At 33.5% G+C, this 15182-nt stretch overlaps 3 protein-coding genes across 5 annotated transcripts; all 3 read left to right on the forward strand.

The window, feature by feature from the left end:
* The first annotated feature begins 50 nt into the window (after window positions 1-50).
* Window positions 51-3678, forward strand: LOC119633511 (eukaryotic translation initiation factor 5). The gene is made up of 3 exons (XM_038027107.1): window positions 51-744; window positions 837-1322; window positions 1820-3678. The coding sequence occupies exons 1-3, from the start codon at window positions 532-534 to the stop codon at window positions 2519-2521; spliced, it is 1401 nt and encodes a 466-aa protein (XP_037883035.1). The 5' UTR covers window positions 51-531; the 3' UTR covers window positions 2522-3678.
* A 579-nt stretch (window positions 3679-4257) lies between these two features.
* Window positions 4258-7496, forward strand: LOC119634617 (alkaline phosphatase). Of its 3 annotated transcripts, none has more exons than XM_038028886.1 (4): window positions 4258-4334; window positions 5575-6041; window positions 6102-7227; window positions 7304-7495. In XM_038028886.1, exons 2-4 carry the CDS (start codon window positions 5679-5681, stop codon window positions 7435-7437), a joined length of 1623 nt encoding a protein of 540 aa, XP_037884814.1. In that variant the 5' UTR covers window positions 4258-4334; window positions 5575-5678; the 3' UTR covers window positions 7438-7495. The 3 variants fall into 3 exon arrangements, with proteins under 3 accessions (XP_037884814.1, XP_037884822.1, XP_037884805.1); XM_038028894.1 differs by lacking the exon at window positions 4258-4334 and adding an exon at window positions 5385-5478; XM_038028877.1 differs by lacking the exon at window positions 4258-4334 and having other exon boundaries at window positions 5489-6041; window positions 7304-7496.
* A 103-nt stretch (window positions 7497-7599) lies between these two features.
* LOC119637713 (high mobility group protein 20A) lies at window positions 7600-9356 on the forward strand. Its single transcript, XM_038033920.1, has 3 exons — window positions 7600-8221; window positions 8278-8437; window positions 8504-9356. Exons 1-3 carry the CDS (start codon window positions 7702-7704, stop codon window positions 9330-9332), a joined length of 1509 nt encoding a protein of 502 aa, XP_037889848.1. The 5' UTR covers window positions 7600-7701; the 3' UTR covers window positions 9333-9356.
* The last annotated feature ends 5826 nt before the right edge of the window (window positions 9357-15182 follow it).

Consider the following 15182-nt stretch of genomic DNA (forward strand, 5'->3'; position numbering starts at 1 on the left):
ACAGTTATTATAATTTTGTTGAAAGCCCTTGTAAAAGACTAACAACAACAACAACAACAAAACAAACTTCATGAATTTTATAAATAAAAATTTATATAATAAATCAAAAAATAAAAATTTAAATCCTGCGTCATCTACACGTGACGACATCATCATCGGTAGGAAGACACGGGAAACGTTGTCAATCTTCCCCAACAACAACAACAACGATCGCGTCAAGCATCAAGCATTTTCGATGAAAGCATAAGAAGTCCAAATTATTTTTTTGCTACAAACTACAGCAAACAATACCAATAAACAAAAAAAAAAAAAAAAGAGAAATTGGCGGCACTTGTGCGTTAAGAGATTCAGATAACAAACGTCGTGAAAACACTTCCTCTTTATAACAATTGAAGCAAGCGACGAGAGAGACGGCGCAAACGCTAGTAAGAAGGGGGCTACTCTTGGCTATTAAATAAATAATTGTTATTTAATTCAAATTTTGGTAGAGAAGATACTACAAGATCATAAAGAAGTTCAAGGCAGATAAACATGGGTTCGGTTAATGTGAACCGTAATGTTACAGACATTTTCTATCGGTACAAAATGCCGCGTTTACAAGCCAAAGTCGAAGGTAAAGGCAATGGCATTAAAACGGTTATAGTTAATATGGCCGAAGTGGCACGAGCCATAGGACGACCAGCCACTTATCCAACCAAATACTTTGGTTGCGAATTGGGTGCTCAAACTCAATTTGATTATAAGGTAATTAAATTGTCTTTGAGAAAACTACTTTTGGAATTAGTTTCTCTCCGTCAACTATCTATAAAAAATGTGTTTGTTTATATTTTTCATAGAACGAGCGTTTCATTGTTAATGGCTCCCACGACGCAGCTAAATTACAAGATCTCCTTGACGGTTTTATACGCAAGTTTGTCTTATGCCCTGAATGCGATAATCCGGAAACTGATCTTACAGTTTCAGCTAAGAATCAAACTATATCGCAGTCTTGTAAAGCATGCGGATTTCACGGTTTGCTTAAGGTCAATCATAAGGTGAATACTTTCATTTTGAAAAATCCACCGTCGGTAAATCCAGCCGCGCAAGGTTCCTCTTTGACCGAAGGCAAACGTTCGAAACGTTGTACTAAGAAGCAGAACAGTGAAAATGGCCTTGACAACACTAAAGATTCTATCAATAATTCTGTATCGAATAATTCTGGCGGGGAGTCTGATGGTGGCAATCAGGCTAGCCATCCGGAGGCGGAGATTAATGCCGCTTTCGCCGAAAGTAACGGCGCTGACGATGATGAAGATGCCAACTGGAGTGTTGACGTATCAAAGGTAAGTGCAAAATGTTCTTTTTAGTGAAAAGGAAAACCCAAAGCTATATTTTACTTACTTACTACTCACTTGTATGAAAAAACTTTTAACTATGCGATCTCAATATATATTGGATTTTATAAATACTATTGCACGTTACTACTTACTACTACTTACGTATACTCATCGAAACCGCGGAGTAAACTTTTTTAATTTTAATTTAACGCCTTTGCAATTTAATTAAGATATACGGTGCTCTCGGAAAATTTATGAAATCTATTTCACTGGATATAAATACTGGATAATTAATATATAATATCCGATAAAATTCACGATGAAAATGTTGTGTTGAAAAGCAAAAAAAAAAAAAAATATAGATTAAAATTATTATTAGTAGTGGGTTTAGTGAAATAGAAAAGTAAAAGTGAAACAAAAAATAAAAATAAAAATAGTCGTTTAAACTAGATTAAAATATTTTAATGCAAATGCTTGTTTTCTTTTTCATAATATTTTTCCAGGAAGCCATACGCGCCCGTTTGCAGGATTTAACCGATGGCGCGAAGGGCATGACAATTTCGGAAGATTACGATAAAACTGAAAAGGAGCGCATTGACATTTTCTATGATTTGGTTAAAAAAAAGTTACATGCGGGTCAACTGGATGATGTGGCGGAGCATAAGGCATTGTTAATAGAAGCTGAACGTTTAGATATCGTGCAGAAGGCTCCATTGGTATTGGCCGAATTACTTTTTTCGGACAATATCGTTCAGGAAGTGCGCAAACATAGGGTTTTATTATTGCGTTTTACTCATAATAATCCAAGAGCTCAACGATACTTGATAGGTGGCTTAGAACAGATAATAGCTTTGCACAAAGATAAACTAATGCTTAAAGTTGCTGTGATTCTTAACCGTTTCTATGATTGCGATATATTGGATGAAAAGGTCATTTTGGAGTGGTCTCAAAAAGTCAGCAAACGCTATGTATCTAAAGAGGTAGCAACGGAAATACATGAAAAGGCTAAGCCATTCATTCAATGGCTTAAAGAAGCCGAAGAGGAAGAGTCTTCCGAAGACGATAACGATGATTCTGAAGTTGAGATTGAATACAATGATCGCGTACGTATTGAGCCATTAAAGGCAGCTATTGTCACTCCGGTAGCCAAGAAAGTAATTGATGAAGATGATGACGGCGACGAGATCAATATCGATGATATCTAAACCAATAGAATATAACAATATACCTAAAGCAATTGAGAAAAGATATGTGAGATCATTGCTTAAGCTCCATTGCATCAAAACACAAATTTTATTCTTACTTCATGTACTCTTTATAAAGCACCACTACCACCATTAGAATATAGCGGTAAACACATATCTTTGTTTTATCTTTTAAAAGAAAGTAATTTTTTCCATCTGAATTTCTTAACTATCAAGTGCTTTTTTGCAAAATAATAAGAATTTTTATTCTTTGATTTATTATTTCGTTGATCTTCTCTTTTTTTTTTTTCTAATTTTTCATTTAGACATAATTGTATTGTATTGCGATTTTTTAAAACTATAAAATAACTCGTCGGGATAGATACTACTCAGCATATGGTTTATTCTTTTCGGTTTTTGTCAGGTTTTTCAAAACTGTTATTAACAACAAACAAAAACGTATTGAACAAACCTACTTACACGTAGTTTATCTCTCCGTGGTAAGCCAGGTTGCTCCAAGATATAGTCCTAGCGTCGGATCAAATCCATTATTGAGAGAACCCCGGCTGGTTCTTGCTTTCAATCCGTTGCGAAAATGTTATCTAAACTTCATATTTAAAGTTGTTCTCATACTTTTTACAATTTTCATATTTAAAAAAAAAAAATTTTTTTTCTTCATATATAGAGTATATGTATTAATTAATATATAATATTTTAACTAAAACTAAACTTTCAAAAAATATTATGGCACTGAATAAAAAGTTCTATTTAAACTTTCGCAGCGAATTTCAAAATAAAATAAAAAGAAAAGAAAACAGGAGTCTCCTTGTAAGGGAAGATAAGGTGCGGGACAATCTCTTAGTGCAGCCTATCTGACATGGATAATACTTTAACCTTTCCTTCCTTCAAACATTGTCGTAAAATTTTTGAAATTTATTATGCAAGCAAAATATGTAAAAAAAAACAAAAAAAAAAAAAAAGATTTAACACTTTTCAAAATAAAAATAAAAACCTGGCGTTCTTTAAATAACTGTAAAAACTGCAAGTTGTATACAACATTCAAATTTTTCCATTTTTTTTGTTTTTATTCTTTTTTTCTTAACTTTTAAGAGAGTTTTGCAAACTATCAAATATGTCAAAGGAACATGAAATTGAAAAAAAAAAAAAATTTGCACGAACAACAAGCACATCTTCTTGTGTAACCTCTCTCTACTAAACCTATATACTTAGCAATTACAAATATATATAATATTTCTTATTTATACTTAAATGAAACAAATAAACGGAAAGCGATTAAATGCAAAAAGCTGCTTTTCAATTCTAACGGACGTACTACATACGTACGCACGCTATAAAGGAGAACAACAAGATATGTATATGTATGTATGTTCTTGCTTTTTTTTTTCTTTTCCAATAAATTTTGATATACGCGAAGGGAAAGGCACTTCGGTAAAAATAGATGCAATAGATTTCATTCCTTCGCCTTTGATTGCAATCAATCTCGAAATAATGTGCGCTACCAATTGAGATGACCCTAGATAACACTATGCGAAAGAATCATTAAGTATTGAGGATTGGAAGATTCGATTTGAAAGAAGTCTTTGCCGCGCCTTTTTTAATTATGTTCCATTTTTTTTTTTTCTAGATTGTTGATTCAACTGCGAGAACACGTAACGTATTAAATGAGTTGCTTAGCTTACTAGCCTAATTAAAATATACCGATCGTGTTACGTAGCTTTTGTTATCATTAAGTATACATTATTATTAAACAGTTTAGTAGATATAAAGATTATCGCTTAACAGAAGTCGTTCGGGACATTCATTCACGTGAAAGGTAAAAAAACATAAACACATTGATTTCAAATATAAAATAACGAGGAAACGTAATTGTGAAAACAGATATAATTATATCCCTATATACATATACATAAATAATTGAATAATTGACAAAACGATCATATAAATAATGGCAATGGCAAACAAATATAGTTATTTGTTTACATTGGTAATCTAAACAACAACATTGTCATGCCTTAAGAATAAAATATATTTATTAGGTGTTTGCAAAAGGCATTTACTAAGAAAAATTGCTACAGTGTTTATTAATCAAAATAGTTTCCATAATTTTCTGCAATATTTTACAATATTTTTGGCAACATGACGATCTCACCATGTCCAAAGAATTTGTATTGGTTTTGCAGCGATCCAACCATCGACCCATTTTCGCACTTCTTTAACTTGGTTGATCCGCGTGCCAGCTAAGCCATGCTTGACCAATCTGAACGAGCGGTAATCAGAAGGCTTTATGCCGAGTATGGCCGAACATCCTATTCGAACTGCAACAGTGTATCCGGGACAACTCTTGCAATAAGTGGCCAAAAAAAAAAAAAATGGCATTTTCAGTCAATTCGTGTCGCCACTTTCAAACTGTTGAAACCAAAGCCGACAATTGGAATATGATGGACCAGCATATTGTCATAAGCTTTTGTAGCAGATTTCTTCAAATAAAAACAGCAAGAAAAGTAATGAATTTGGCAGAACAAATATTTGGAGCACTCCATGATTAATAATCAACAATATTAAATGGAACTTAACTGTTATGTTATATAAAGGAAGATCAGAATCATCGGACTCAACCATTATATATACTGTTATTTGCCATTACTTTATCGTTTTTACCTGTAGAAATTACTGATCAAGATTTTTGCAAACACCTAATAATTTGGTAATTGTTTTTTTTTTTTTTTGTGAATGTGAATGTGTTAGTAACAATGTTAATAAGCAATTTTGAATTTTTGTTTTGGTTAGAAAATTCAGATTAGGATGTGAACTTATATTAATTCCATATCAAAATCTACTAAACGATTAAATGATTAGACAATGGGGTCGATTGGCTACAAGTTTAACAATTACTATTGTCATTGTGTTTACATAGTTATACAAATTTCCTAGCGTCGCGCCTACGCGCTGACACAAATGTCTGTTTCAATTTAACATTATATATATAATCATTTTTCTTGCATTTTTAATAATTTTTTTTTCTTTTAAATTTCGACTTCAAATTATGGACACAGTACGGCAAGACGTGAATTATAGCAGCATTGATAGCAGCGAAGGTCTACGTTGGAGAAACGTAGATTTAAACTTTTTACCGTCACCATCTTCTTCAAGTCCGCCAATGAAGTTTTATCATTCGAACCGTTTTAAAATTGTTGCTACGTTTTTATTGATTTCGCTAAGTATATTAATTAGTGGAACATGCATAGCTTATTATGGAAAGATGGCGAATAACTCATCGGTAACGAGCGGTTCTTTTAATCTAAATAATTTACCCAATGAGCAGCTTATTTGGTTTGAAAAAGGAGAGGCTGAACTTCTGAAAGCCTTGAATCGTAAAGAAAACTCCCGTAAAGCTCGAAATGTTATACTATTTGTGGGTGATGGTATGGGCCCGAATACAGTGACCGCGGCACGCATTTATGGTTTTGGCGAAGACGGCCTAATGGCATGGGAAGAATTTCCTAATATGGGTTTGTTAAAGGTAAGCTTGCACAACTGTTACAGACTTTTACGATCCAAGCCCAATTTGCTCATATTATAGACCTATTGTGCTGATAAATTGGTACCCGATTCAGCCTCTACAGCCACTGCTTTATTTTCTGGGGTCAAGACTAACTACGAAACCAGTGGCATTGATGCGAGCGTACATTTCGCTGATTGCCCGAACTCTTTGAATTCATTACATCAATTGCCAACAATTATGAGTTGGGCTCAAGATGAAGGTCTCCATACAGGATTCGTTACCACGACGCGAGTAACTCACGCTACTCCCTCCGCATTATACGCTCATGTCCCGGACCGCAGTTGGGAATGTGAAAATAATATTCCGGAATATGCCCGAGTTCAAGGTTGCACAGATATAGCCACCCAACTAGTTGAGGGCAATGTAGGACAAAAAATTAACGTTATTATGGGAGGTGGCCGCCAAATGCTAATCTCGAATATAAGTGGTTCCAAAGAAGATCCTTTAGACACTTGGGCTGGATATTCGAAAGATGGTCGTCACCTCATCCAAAAATGGATGCGAAAAAAACAAGAACAAAATCGATTGTATCAAGTGGTACAAAATAGAGATGAATTAATGGCTATAGATGGCACTTCTGTAAATTATGTTTTGGGTATTTTTGCTAACGGTCATTTGAAATATGATAATGAGCTTGATATGGGGTCAGGGAGCATGCCCTCCTTAAAAGAAATGACTGTAAAAGCATTGCAAATCTTAAGCTCTCGAGAAAGAGGTTTTTTGTTAGTTGTGGAGGGCGGGTTAATAGATCAAGCCCATCATCGCGGCAAAGCAAAAAAAGCCATTAACGAAGTTCTTGCATTCAACAATGCCATTAACGCTTCTATTCAAGCGTTGAGTGAAGAGGAGCTAGAAAATACACTAATAATTGTAACGGCTGATCATTCACATACGCTTACAATTAACGGTTATCCTAAGAGAGGAACGAGTGTATTCGGCATCGCGGGCAACTCTAAAACGGAAGGGACCCCTTATACCGTGCTGACCTACGGAACTACCGGCAAGGGGTTTCAAACTGATGACAAGTGTTTGCGCAAAGATCCCGCTACCGATGACACCGAAAACTGGGAGTATACTCAACAGGGTGCTGTTAATACCGACGAGAACAGTCATGGTGGCAGCGATGTTACTATACATGCAACAGGTATAATATATATGAGTAAGCGCAAAAATCGTGTTTTCCATTATTTTACCCTATTTCCCCCCTCTTTTCATTTTAGGTGCCATGTCACATCTTTTCCATGGCGTTCATGAGCAATCGTATGTTGCTCATGCCATATCGTATGCCTTACGTATTGGACGTTTCCGCGAAAGTGCTCTCGTTAACCAATTAAATGAAAAAACGACCCCTTAATTGTGTTTCATAAAATAGTTAAATTATTAAATCACAACAGACCAATAAATAATAATAATAAAAGGTAGCAAACGGGAGTTGCCGATGTTCTTTTTTTTTTTTTTTTTTTTTGTTTGCATGGCGACTATTGCCATTTTTTAAGTAAAATTATTGTGTTGTCGTAGTTGCTAGAAATTTGAACAGTCTGGTATCTCTTCTTGTATTACTGATAGAATTTTTAATATTCGAAAGGTTTTGTGAGTGATTCTAAGTTAAAAATAAATAATGGAACAGACCGAGCAACAAAATAATCCTTCTGAGTTACCTAATGAGCTTATTAAAGAAGAGGGGAGTGAGGAAAAACGCTCGTCACAACAAGAAACACATTCGTCACCATCACCAGCAGTCTTGGAGAGCTCCCAAAGCAATATCGCGTTAGAAGCAATAACTTTAGAAGAAGTAGAAGAGGACGGTGACCGAGATAACTCAACTAAATTAGTAATAGACATAGATGATGAAAAGGATGATGAGAAAGCTTTGTCGATTGAAGAAGAAAAGAAAAGTAAAACCGATATAGTAGAACGTGACGAATTGCTTAAAAATGAAGAAATGGCGATAATTGCGTTGTCGGATAGTGAGGACGATGAAATATCAGCTCCGGAATCTGTCCCGAAAGCAGCTAAAGTGCAGAAACGACGTAGTGTAGGAGCCACCGGACAATCAAACAATGATGAGGAGCCAGAATCCTATCGTTTGAAACGACGTAAAATTAACGCTGCTGGAGCCCCTAAAATGCCTTTAAATGGTAAGGTGTATACTTAAAATCATAAGGTAACATTTTTATCCGTGAAATTCTTTAAGGTTATGTGCGTTATATGAACGAACGTCGTGACAGCTTGCGCAAGGAGCATCCCAATAAAACAGCTATAGAACATACAAAAATGATAGGAGAAGAATGGCAAACAATGTCCGTAGATCTTAAAGCGCCTTATATGAGGGCGGCAGAGGTTGATAAGCAAAGGTTGGTGATTTGAAAACATTTTTATTAAAAAGAGGGTTTTATTCCGTGGAAAAATCTTTTTGGTAGATATCTTAAAGAACTGCATATTTTTCTTAAGACCCATCCCGATGTTTTAGCAAGTGAATTGGCCAAGAATAAACCACGCAAATCTATTGACGGTTGTTTCGCTCCTAACGCCAATAATACTGTCGCCAGCACGGCAACGAAGCCGTTGACCAAAGAGAAAATTCAATGTCAAAATACGGACGCAAAGTCCTTAGCAAATAAAGATTTGCAAAAAGAGAAAGTTTCAAAAGTTCCAATATCGCCATCTACACCTCCTATACAATTGCATTCAAATATGGTGGAAAAAATAAAATCCAAAAGAACCCCAACACCACCACTGACAACGCAGCTCACAACAGATGTATTGCATAACGCCAACACCACTGGCTCGACGGCAACAACAACAACAGCAACAACGACTACAATTGTAACACCTACGCCTTGTGAGATACCAATCTTTACGAATGAATTTTTGGAACACAATAAAGTTTACGATACAGAATTGAAAGCTTTGCGTAAATCGAAAACCGATTTAGAACAGCAGAATGCTGTTCTCGAGAAATATGTGGAGAATATGAAATCCGGCGTTCAGAAAATGATTAACGAAAACAATGAACTCCAGGAGAAGAACCGTTTACTTGAGATATATTTAAAAAAATTGAAACGAAAACTGGCTGAAGCTTTAAGTGCTCTACCTCTTCCAATGGCTCCCCAAGGAGCGACTGTAGAGAATATTGAAAAATATATGCAAGATTTATATAAAATGGCTACCACTAATTCCCATGGTCCAGCTACTTTAAATAAAGCTAAAGATATTATACGGAAGTTAGATTTGCAGATACAATTGTAAAATGATTCCAAACATACCTGTTACAATTTCAACTACTTTTTTAAGCATTTTAATATTTCATCTACGGAGTATAAGATTTTAAAATGTAGATTAAAAAGCTTTGGTTTGAAAGGCAATTAATCTGCCAATTTCATTAAATCAATAAAGATAAGATATTTGAAATAATGACTACAGATGTGTGTTAAATTCGCAAAGTTTTTTCGAACAGGAAAATTATGATTTTACAATTGGTAAAAGGCTAGTGTTCGTAGAATATATCTTTTGAGAATTGAGAATTATTTAGAACAAAATTGCAATCAGCGATAACACCTAGTTGCAAATCTTTTTACAAGACTCTGAAATCAAATTTCAATCCTGATTATATTAAAACAAACTCATTTAGACGCACTTTTGTTTATTAAAAAAGATGAAGGTTTATGGAAACGTTTAACAAGACGTGCAATATAGGACTTGTACACGAAACAAGCTACACACTCATGATTCTTGGATTTATTCAACAATTAATATAATGTATAGGTACTACTCGTGACTACCCCAACACCCCACCAAACTGGATAGCTTTTCACCATGTGTTCACTTATTTTTTGATTTCATAATTGAAATCAATTTGTTATGAAATTTTCTACACTTCTACATAATTATCCAAAATTGATGTTAAACGCCAACTAGTAAAAAAATTATATTCGACGGAAGCCGAATAGCCCATACCCGCCACTATGGTTTTCGTATTCTAATCTCCAATTCCTTTTATTTGATACCCATATCGATTCATTTTTTAGAATTAAGCGATTTTTACGCAGATAATACATCTTCATTTGCGAAATGTATAAAATAGTTTTAAGCATTCTGTCTTGTTTCCGTTATGATGATTAAATATGAAACCTCAAAAAAGTGGAATAAATAAAATTTAGTCACTTATAATTTTATGTGGGCATGGGCGATATTTTCCACTCTTGCAGGTAAAGTGCAGAGTGTTTCGTAAAATAAATGTGGAAATTTCAGCCTTTTTGACGAAAGAAACGAACAAAAACCCACAAATTTTTGTTATGAAAAATGCAGCTGCGTTCTGTTTACGTTCCACTGCGGATTTCTGCTCCGACTAGCTTGGCTAGTTTTCAATACCCATCTGCGTGCAACTACTTTCAACGTTGAAGATGATATCTTCATTTTTGCGACCAGGAGAGTGCCAGCAACACACACCACCAAAGATGACAGGACAGACATGACTTAATTCAATCCCAAGGCTTGGAAAAACATTTAAACTATAAACTTTTCATAAAATGGGAAATAAATTTTAGTTTGTAAATATAGGGAGTTGCATGTATACACTAATGCATCTTCTATCAGCCTTGTAATGAATATCACGGTCGATTGTACGTTCTGTACGACTCCATCAACAATGACTCTATGGGGCATCTTCTATCACCTGAATGTATTTCAATGGTACAGCTACGTAGCGCTTTACATTACTTCCCTGCTTACGAAGGAGCACGAAGAACCTGTACTTTATTAGTTCGCAGTCCAAGCCTTTCAACTAAGGGCTTTCATTCACTGACGGATTTTGAGATGGCATAAGAGAAATTGTAGCGTCGTGCAGGGTCCCATTTCACCTAACAAGGCTCCTTGTCCGCCAATTTCGATACTTCTCTACCTTGAGACAACATAAAATGGGCAAAGGAACCACTCTCGGACACTCACGGGCAAAAATCCAGCCTTTTTTAAACGGGATTTTAATAGACGATCAAAAATGGACTACCTATAACAATATCGTCCGCAAAAGTGGCTTGATACGGATCAATCACCCAAGTCAGCTGGGCTATCGAAAATGTTTTTCAGTCCAAACTAACCACATTTTCCATGGAAGGAATTGGTAAACTACCAGGAAGATGGCAGAAGGTCATACACAATAGCGACGAATACATAATAAATTAATATAATTTTGTTATTCAATGAAACCAAAATAAATTTCTGATAAAAAAACAGAATGATGAGGTAGACTTCAAATTTATAAGATGATTTTTGAAAAATATATTTCAATGTTACCATCGGATCACAAGACGCACCCAATATTTGAATCCATTTCGCTATTTAAAAACATGCGTCATATAATCCGAAAGATACGGTACTTATGACTCGGAGTTAAGACGATGCAATTCCTTCATTCATCTTTTAAATTATTTTTTGTATCTTTGTTTACATATTTAATGATGTCTTTGTTTTTGGTTTTAAAGCCAGATGTTTTTGCTTATATTTTCCTGGAAAATAATACGGTAGCGCGGTTGCCCATTGTGTTTCTAGTTGAGAATTTTTTTTGACCTCTAGGGAAACTAACACAATCAGGCGTCATTTTGCTTTTCGGGCTGCGCTACCATATTGCTTTAGAAAAACATATGCTTTAAGAACCAAAAATAAAGAAATCTACGTAAACATAACCAACAAATTTATAAAAAATATTAATAAGGAAATTAATGTAAAATAAAACAAGCTTATGTATTGATTAATGATATATAAGAATGATTCGATATGTGTAATGTGTGATGTAATTTTGTGTATTAATTCATTTATAATTATGAAATTAATGAATATATATCAACTTTAAAATATAGAGTGTTGTTTTTAATTTTTTATACAATCATGGACGGCGATAAACATAAATTAGATAAATAACTCTAGAATTATACGTACAAAACCATATGATTTGTCAATTGCCATAAAGTTTTTTAAAAATTTGGGAGAGTTCCAACTCGAAAATAAAAATAACGGCTTATTGTGCCAGCACCCAACGGGTAATAGTTAGGCAGACATAAAAGTTTTTGTTTTGGTTGAAGAGGTAATCACGTAAGCGAACGACAATTGAAGTAAGCCCCGGAGAATCTAATCATGTTGGCAAATTTGATGGCGATTGTCGTCAATTGCGCTCTTTCAGCTACGTCAAATCTGGCGAAATGAAATTACTGTCTCTGAGAACAAATTTGCATTAATATTGAGTATAAACCGAGCAAAGTTACCATAAATCTCTCTTTTAGAAGTGCTTTTTTAAAAAACCAGTTGCAAAATAAATTTATAAACAGCGGTGAGCAGATCAATTATTAATTTTAAATACTTCAAAAAATTAAAAAAAAAAATTAAATTCGTCCGAAATTACATTTGCGCTCTATGCAGAAAAAGAAATATTCTTGTAAATCAATTATGATTTATTATTTTATAGCCTAACACAAATTTTACATAATTTTCCATTCATTTCATTTTACATGCTTGTTATTGTGTACCGCATAAAGTTTGTTTACACAAAGCAAATTTACGTTAATTTAGCTCTCATTTTTTACGTTTCTCCCAGTTATTAATGCATCGTAATAAAAAATTTGAGGGGAAGTACTAGAAAACTAGTGACGATGATATCTGATTAGCCCCTTGCCGACAATCAATTGTCTCTTAAAAACTATTTGTCGATAATCACGGCAAAAATCGCCCACCATCCGTTTACAAGTAAGCAATTTTGTTTTGCATTTATTTTGTTTACAAATTTACAGCTCTTTTCTTCTATAAATGCAGCTCTAATCAATTGTAAACGTACGAAAGCAAAAAAACGTTCTCTCTTCACAAAAAATCAGAAAACGGTCATGGGGAAGAAATACTTAGTAAACATTCAGAAAGGATGTACAAACGTTCACAACTGCTTACCTGTAAGTAAGTTAACAGTTTGAAGCAATAATAGCCTATAAATAAATCAACGGTTAGGTACAATTCCACGTAAACTACATTAAAATATGGCTAAAGATTTTCTTTATGTTTTTGAAAACAAATAAAATCTGCACAAACCAACTCATCTACTCATCATCACAAAGAATTTAATTGGATTTATTTTTATGCTACACAACTTAAGGTGAGCAGAGGAGCTATTCTACCTAATTTTATTATATATTGATCAACGTTACTTATTAACGTTATAGCTTAACAGTATTTTACTTACCTTTAAACAATTCAAACTTTTTTTGTTTGGTTTCTGTTTATACGTAAACCAATTTTCCTTAGATTTTATTTTGTTTTTCATTTCTTTTACCGTTTTTTTTTCTTCTTATAAATGCAACTCTGAACACTCAATTCTAAGTCAAATTTGTTCGAAACGATAGCTATGTAGCTTTCGTCTCATTTGAAAGTTATAAGAGAATTGTGATTGCACAATCGTTCGAAACGAGAACGATTGTTATATATTACATATGTAATTACTCTCTTGTAAATTAGAAACTTATAGAATATAGAACACCGAAAGCTGATAATGGCAGCTCTAATCAAAAGAATGTGAGAGATAAACAAGCAGAAGTCTTTGTGTAAAAAAACAAGAGATATTTGATTTTAGTGGTATTAAAAAAGCTCAATGGTTAGTTTACGGAAAAATTAAAAAGCAAAATATTCTATTTAATAAAAATCTAAATAAATATATAAATTTGTGGTAATTTACATAATTTTAATTTTTTAATTTATAAAATAAATTGAAACAAATCAATTTTTCATTGTCAGTTTTGTTATTGGCAAGGAAATGAAAAGAGGACTTAACGATTGCAAATAGCCATATATTACTTAAAAATAAACATTTGATGATTCGTGATAAGTGTTGAATAAACGTTATAATATTTAGAAACCATGCTTTTTATCAATAAAAAGCACAAAACTGTTTAAAATTTTTAGAGACGTATAATTGCCAATAATTTTGTTTTTTGTTTTTTCTGTGTGCATGAGTGCGTGAAGCTGAGTGCTTTACTCTAATTAAAATTTCATAAGAAAAAACTTGTTCTTTCTTTTGAAAGGGATACCCGATACACCCCTACAAACAAAAAGTACTTACAAGAATATAACCAGCAGTCTGGAGTCTTGTTATATGTGTTAACACAAGCATACAGCATATTCTTGTATATGCTGGATGCAAATGTAGCTAATAAGTACAATTGACTTTTGTGTACATAAATTAATAGATTTATAGATATATATATATATACATAGAATATATATTGTATATATATATAGTTTGATGCGTAATAAAGGGAATTAATTTTCATCTAAAAACATACATGCATGTGTGTTCGCATTAAATTTATTTAACTATATTGCATATAATAAAAAATGTTGAAAAGTCTATATATTAAAAAAAAAAGCCACTACCTACCGACTATTCCAAACTATTCTTTGGCTTGCTGCAAATTCATTTGCCCTTTAGAAATAAGTGTAAAATAGTGATTGAATCAAGAGATTGAATCGAAAAAAAAAAATTGTCCTGTAAAGTATTCATAGCTTTACGAGAAACTTACGCTCTCCTGTAAGCCTTCTTTCCGCATCTTTGTTAATATTTTTTTTTCGTCAACTTGCGTCACGGCTTTCTCTAAGAATATCTTGTAGGTCCTTTTTGTAAGGAATGCTTTTCACTACAGTTAGTCATGTTATTATGATAGGTTCAGTTATAGGTTAAGCTATAAAGCTTCGCAAACCCGAAGCTTTGACACGTAGACAAATAGGGCCTAAATTTATGCAAATCTTTTTTACCATATATTCAAGCACGCTTGATAAAATGTTTGTTTTCTCACTATTTGAAGCTTAAATTTATCGATAACCATATGGGATTTTTGTTTCCATCATGGAAAATGAGAAATAATGAAAATTTCGGTCATAATAAATTCAACATTTTCGCGATAGTTTTACCGCCCAACAGTACGTTGACGTTCCGTTTGCATCATCAGTCATCTTCTCACATATATATACTACAAAGTGTAGTATAGCAACGGAGAACTCATTATAGCTGCGATCTATATAGATAGCTACGATAAACTCTGTCGCATTGAGATTGGAATCCACGACCAT

This window comes from Glossina fuscipes, unplaced genomic scaffold (genome assembly GCF_014805625.2).
Source record: "Glossina fuscipes isolate IAEA_lab_2018 unplaced genomic scaffold, Yale_Gfus_2 0, whole genome shotgun sequence".
Taxonomy (NCBI): domain Eukaryota; kingdom Metazoa; phylum Arthropoda; class Insecta; order Diptera; family Glossinidae; genus Glossina; species Glossina fuscipes.